At 48.1% G+C, this 6,755-nt stretch overlaps 1 protein-coding gene across 1 annotated transcript; it reads right to left on the bottom strand.

The window, feature by feature from the left end:
• Positions 1–217: 217 nt before the first annotated feature.
• Positions 218–4,718, bottom strand: LOC132488083 (granzyme B-like). The gene is made up of 5 exons (XM_060096065.1): positions 4,613–4,718; positions 2,082–2,229; positions 1,490–1,625; positions 1,033–1,290; positions 218–361 (listed from the first exon to the last, which is right to left on the bottom strand). Exons 1-5 carry the CDS (start codon positions 4,671–4,673, stop codon positions 218–220), a joined length of 747 nt encoding a protein of 248 aa, XP_059952048.1. The 5' UTR covers positions 4,674–4,718.
• Between the last annotated feature and the right edge of the window lie 2,037 nt (positions 4,719–6,755).

The raw sequence follows: 6,755 nt of genomic DNA, 5'->3' as shown, positions 1-6,755 counted from the left end.
AGAGATGGTGGGAGGGGGAAGAGGTGGAAGCAGAAAACTGCAAAATTTTGTCGTTGGCTTTCGAAACATAGAGTGGGTGCCTATGAAGAAGGCTCAATGAGTAAACGAGAAGCCAGCCCTTCCTGCTCAGCTGAGAGACATTTATTCAGCTGCTGATACCCCAAACCCCCCAGTGTGATTCTGGATCAGCTCCAGGGAAGAAGGTCTGGTTCCACAGTCAGCGGCGTTTCATGGTTTTCTTTATCCAGGGCAGGAAACTTGAGACTTTGGTGCAGGCCCGTGGAGGTGACCCATTTTTTTGTCCATAGGAGACAATGCCCTGGGCCACATTGTTACACACCAGAGGGCCTCCGGAGTCCCCCTGAGGACAGAGAAGGGGAAGCACTGAGCCAGGTCTCCTCCTAGTCCTGCCTTCCTGCCGTCCCAAGCCCCCTCTCGGGGGAGGCCACCTTGCATGGCCTCCAGGTAGGAGATCAAAGGGCAGGGCAGGCCCCCGTGGTCCCCTCGGCTGCCAAGCCCTGACCCTGGACATTGTCACTGCTTCACTTCACCAGGTGACAGCACTCTCTCCTCCCCCACGTCTCAGATCCTTTCTCTATCCAGACGCTGTGGGACTGTTGGCTCCAAGCTGCTGTTCAAGGACATGGAAGCAGGTTGGTGGGCTGACACCAACCCACCAATGAGCTCAGCAGGGAGGATGAGCTCATTAAGCCAGGTGGGTTCCAGTCCTGAGGAGGCACCTGGTTTTAACTACCACACACTCAGGAAGCCCAGTTTTCTAACACCTGTGCCTCAGTGTGTTGCAAATTCCCCCTTTGAAGGAGCACCAGGTTTAGATTCACCATAGGTCTTTTGTAGGCTTGCAGGGGCCCTAGGCACTCCGAGCTCCGGCTGTTCCCCCTTCTCTTCCTGGAGAGAAAGGTTCCAGCTTAGAGGGTGGGGCAGTTCCCACACTGTTTGGGTCCCCTGGTCCCAGATCTTCTGCAAACACGTGTCTCCCCAGAGCCAGGCAAGGTAGGTGGTCATTCTCACCTTAAAGGAAGCTTTGTTTTCCTTTGGGTCCCCCACACACAGCTGAATGGCATTGTTGTAATAATTGTGTAAGTGGGATGCACACTTTTGATCCTTCTGTATGGTCAGCTTTACCTCCTGCAGTGTGTCTGAGTACGTGCCCATAGCGACCTGCCCCCAGCCGGCTACACTGCACGCCTTTCCTGGCTTCACCCCGGCCTTGCCCCTGGGCAGGCTGAGGGGTCTCACGGCTGCAGTCTGCTTGGCCTTTCTCTCCAGCTGATGGGAAGAGACAAGAGAGTCCAGCTCAGCCAGTGGTCCCCGGGCCTGGACATGGCAATGTTGCTGCAGTGTCTTCCCTCTCACCTGAGCCACAGGGACTGGTCAGGCAGCCAGATGGGAGGGAGGAAAGGGATGCGTGGCAGTGGGAGGGGAAATGATCGGTTTCTAGGAGGGCAGGAGAAGCAAGGAGGTTTACCTTTAGTAACATGATGTCATTGGAGTAGTTCTTAGGATTATAGTCTGGGTGGGGGATGGCTTTTCTCACTGGGATGACCTGCTGGGTCCTCTCCCGATCCTTGACGTTGTGGGCCCCCAGGGTGACTTTGACTGAGCTGCACAGAGAGCAGAGCAGGAGGTGGAGTCACAGGAGATACAGCCCAGGAGCCGTGAAGGGCAGGTGACACCAGGGCAGGGCTGCAGCTGAGGGGAAATGCAGGCAACAGGAGGGCCCCGGGGGCTGAACTGTCTGTGCCCTCTGTTTCTTGGCAGCCAAGGTCGGATTCTGGAGCCATTGGTAAGGGCACAGTGGTTCCCGATTGTCAGCCCCAGGAAAACATGTGAAATTGCATTAGTTTGCATTCTGATACCAAGGCAGGCCCTATCTCTAGTCTCTCTTACTGCAGCAATGCCTCTGGCACTGACCTGCCCCTCCCCCCTGCCCTCTTTCTCACCCTCTCAGGAGCCCTCCCAGCTCATGTGTTCCCAGGAGCCTGGTTGCTTCCAGAGAAAAAGGCAGGGCTCCCTGCCAGGGGTTTTCAGGAGGGTGCAGGCTACTTGCGGTTCCTCACCTTCCCCAGCAGTGAGCTGCTGTCAGCACAAAGTCCTCTCGAATCAGGAACCCACCGCACCTTTTTTGGTCATCCTGGTCCCAGATCTGAAGAAAGGCCATGTAGGGGCGGGAGTGGGGCTTGGCCTCATGGCCCCCGATGATCTCCCCTGAAGGAAAAGACTGTTCTGCTTGTGTGCAACCACTGACTGCACCTGGCAGGCATCAGCTTGATGCTCAGAACTGCTGGGCACTGCAGGTCCAGCCTGGCCTGAGGTTGGGGGTGTGAGGGGCCTCAACATCCTCTTCTAGAAAAGGGAAGAGCAGCAGTCTGGGTCTGTGAGACTGTCTTCCACACATAGTTGGAGGTGAGCATACCTGTCTTAGGTACAACAAGGTCCTAGAGGCTTCTGAACATTCCTCTCCTGACTATGCTTTGTTTCAATGAGTTTCTAAGGGCCCTGTCATCCCGTGATGTCTAGGATCGCCTTGCTTCCCAGTGCTCAGGACTTTAGAGTAGGGATCTAGATGTCATCATAGCCTGTTTCCCAGGGCCTGACATGTAGTAAGTGCCCAATAAGTATTTGTTGGCTACATGAAGGAATGACCACACCCCTGTCCACCCCCCACTGACACACGCACAAAATGGGCCTCTGGAAAGGGGTTGTTGGTAGGGCCAATGCTGGTGGGGTTCTGGAAAGGAGAGAAGTTCTGGTCTGCCCAACAGTGGCTTCATCCTTGAAAGAGGGGAGCCACTAATGGCTTAGGAAGAAAAACAGATTAAAGACCTAAATGTAAGGCCAGAAACAATCAAACTCTTAGAGGAAAACATAGGCAGAACACTCTATGACATAAATCACAGCAAGATCCTTTTTGACCCACCTCCTAGAGAAATGGAAATAAAAACAAAAGTAAACAAATGGGACCTAATGAAACTTAAAATCTTCTACACAGCAAAGGAAACCATAAACAAGACCAAAAGACAGCCCTCAGAATGGGAAAAAGTATTCACAAATAAAGCAACTGATAAAGGATTAATTTCCAAAATTTACAAGCAGCTCATGCAGCTCAATAACAAAAAAACAAACAACCCAATCAAAAAATGGGCAGAAGACCTAAATAGACATTTCTCCAAAGAAGATATACAGATTGCCAACAAACATATGAAAGAATGCTCAACATCATTAATCATTAGAGAAATGCAAATCCAAACTACAATGAGATATCATCTCACACCGGTCAGAATGGCCATCATCAAAAAATCTAGAAACAATAAATGCTGGAGAGGATGTGGAGAAAAGGGAACCCTCTTGCACTGTTGGTGGGAATGTAAATTGATACAGCCACTATGGAGAACAGTATGGAGGTTCCTTATAAAACTACAAATAGAACTACCATACGACCCAGCAATCCCACTCCTGGGCATATACCCTGAGAAAAACCATAATTCAAATGAGTCATGTACCACAATGTTCATTGCAGCTCTATTTACAATAGCCAGGATACGGAAGCAACCTAAGTGTCCATCAACAGATGAATGGATAAAGAAGATGTGGCACATATATACAATGGAATATTACTCAGCCATAAAAAGAAATGAAATTGAGTTATTTGTAGTGGGGTGGATGGACCTAGAGTGTGTCATACAGAGTGAAGTTAGTCAGAAAGAGAAAAACAAATACCGTATGCTAACACATATATATGGAATCTAAGGAAAAAAAAAGGTCATGAAGAACCTAGGGGTAAGACGGGAATAAAGACACAGACCTACTAGAGGATGGACTTGAGGATATGGGGAGGGGTAAGGGTAAGCTGTGACAAAGCGAGAGAGTGGCATGGACATATATATACTACCAAACATAAAATAGATAGCTAGTGGGAAGCAGCCGCATAGCACAGGGAGATCAGCTCCGTGCTTTTTGACCACCTAGAGGGGTGGGATAGGGAGGGTGGGAGGGAGGGAGACACAAGAGGGAAGAGATATGGGAACATATGTATATGTATAACTGATCCACTTTGTTATAAAGCAGAAACTAACACACCATTGTAAAGCAATTATACTCCAATAAAGATATTTTTTAAAAAAAGAAAAGAAAAGAAAAGCGAGGTGAGGAAGGACTGAGGAGCCTGGGGACTGAGCAAAGGCAACAGCACCAACTCCGAGGTCTGCTGAGCAGTTGCTGAGGGAGCACCTGTCTCATCCTAGATGCAGAAGCCAGACCCACTCTGCCCTCTTCAGGGGAATTGATTATTTTCTCTTTTCCAGTTTCCGACCCTCTGCCATCACTTCTAGGAAAGTTCGACTTTCCACACAGCAAAGGTAGGGCTGGAGGAGGGGATAGTACCCACTGGCTTTTCTTGAGAACAACCTTTTCTCTGTCACTCCTGCTGGTGGAGTATCCAGCATCATACTTGGGGATATGAGGTGGGACGGGAGCTGGTGTTCAGAATATTCCCAGTGGATAGATGGATCAGGGATGTGCAGAAGGGGCAGGTGATCGGTGCCAACTGGGGTAAGAGGTTGGGCCTCCGAGGGTGGGAATGGTCACTCACCTGCCTTTGCCCTGGGGGGCAGTAAAAAGGCTAACAGGAGCAGGAACAGGTGTGGCTGCATCTTCCCAGGAAGGCTGCCCAGGTCGGAGCTGCTGGTGCTTCCTCCTTGCTCTCTTTTTAGCCCCCCAGGAGAGGAAGGAGGTGCAAGTGGGCTCAGTGACCTCTTGTTCCCCTCTGGTTTTGTGATGCTTCATCCTAGAAGGCTTTCTATGAAAGCTGCCTCGCCCCCACTCCGTCTACCTGACAACGTTCTCTGGGTGATTGTGTGAGAAACATGTAGTGACCACATGGGTACCCACAGATGATGACTCAGAGCAGACCATTTGTTCCAGCCTAGAGCAGGAACCCAAGAATACAGGGCGGGGACTGTAGGATGTGGTATCAACCAGTAAAGCTCCTGGAGCCCAGAAACCTGAGTCCTCAGTGGTTGAACCACCAAGGCCTCATTTCCATGTTGCTAAGTCCACAGGATGATTTATTTAGCAGATGTGAGTTTAGGCTCTTCTCTATGCTATGACCAAACATAGTGCACATGTGTCTCTTTCCCTTAGAGAGCTGACTGTCTGGTGGAAGAGAAAGAAACATCTGTGACCAGAGTGCAACTCGGGAAGGGCTGTGGTTGAGGGATGCACAGGACAATAACAGAGCATGGCCACCATGTACTAAATCTATATAGGCACCCATTCATCATCTTAGCTTCCTTTCTAGGGGACTATTAACATCTTTTTTTTTTTAATTGTAAATGCTCAGAGTGATAGAGTCCATCTCTCTTGTTAATGTTTGGAAACAAACGTTCTGCACTTGGCATTTATTGGCCTAAATTCATGAATCACTCTGACCCTAGAAATTGAATCCAGGGATGATTTAAGCCTAAGTCATTCCTACTTTGGATAGGCTGGGGTCAGTTTCACCCAAACCACATGAACTGAGACAGAGAAAAGGCTGGTTCGCCAAAGGAAGTTCAAATTACTAAATTGCCTATACCATGTGAAGTGGGAAAGCATGCTGGCTGACCAAAGACCAATAATTGTCCTTTTAGTATTCTCTGTGCTGTGTGCAGAAAACCACACTTCTGATACAGCAGGCCTGGCACATTATAGAATGACATTGGCTGAACAAACTCTGCTAATGATCTTGCTAAAACGGAAATGAAGGACCATTCTTTTTAAATAGCCCAAGCCCAGTTCTGTTCAAGAACAACAAAGAATCTCTCAGTGATTAGACTCTGGTGATTTAAGTTTCCATCTTTACATTTCTGTACTTTACAATTTTTCTATGTGGAATATTATGCATCAAAAGACATAATTCCAGGGTAAATATCCTCCTTATCAAAACAAGTACATTTATCAAGCCTCTCTTTTTTGAACTTAGCTTGCTCAGTAGTAGAAATTTTAAAAATAAAATTAGTTTTTTTATCTTAGTGGTAGTATATGTGATTAAGAAAATTTGAGGGACTTCCATGGTGGCGCAGTGGTTAAGAATCCACCTGCCAATGCAGGGGACACGGGTTCGAGCCCTGGTCTGGGAAGATCCCACATGCTGCGGAGCAAACAAGCATGTGCGCCACAACTACTGAGACTGCACTATACAGCCTGCGAGCCACAAATCCTGAGCCCATATGATGCAACTATTGAAACCCGTGTGCCTAGAGACTATGCTCCGCAACAGAGAACCCACCACAATGAGAAGCCCATGCACTACAACAAAGAGTAGCCCCAGCTCGTCACAACTACAGAAAGCCCACGCACATAGACTGGCTGAATGGATACAAAAACAAGACCCATATATATGCTGTCTACAAGAGACCCACTTCAGACCTAGAGACACATACAGACTGAAAGTGAGGGGATGGAAAAAGATATTCCATGTAAATGGAAACCAAAAGAAAGCTGGAGTAGCAATTCTCATATCAGACAAAATAGTCTTTAAAATAAAGACTATTACAAGAGACAAAGAAGGACACTACATAATGATCAAGGGATCGATCCAAGAAGAAGATATAGCAATTGTAAATTTTTATGCACCCAACATAAGAGCACCTCAAAACATAAGGCAAGTGCTAGCAGCCGTATAAGGAGAAATTGACAGTAATACAATCATAGTAGGGGACTTTAACACCCCACTCTCATCAATGGACAGATCA

The sequence above is a fragment of the Mesoplodon densirostris genome, chromosome 4 (assembly GCF_025265405.1).
Source record: "Mesoplodon densirostris isolate mMesDen1 chromosome 4, mMesDen1 primary haplotype, whole genome shotgun sequence".
NCBI lineage: Eukaryota > Metazoa > Chordata > Mammalia > Artiodactyla > Ziphiidae > Mesoplodon > Mesoplodon densirostris.
Note: the sequence above shows the minus strand (reverse complement) of the source record. Positions and strands in the feature narration are given on the sequence as shown.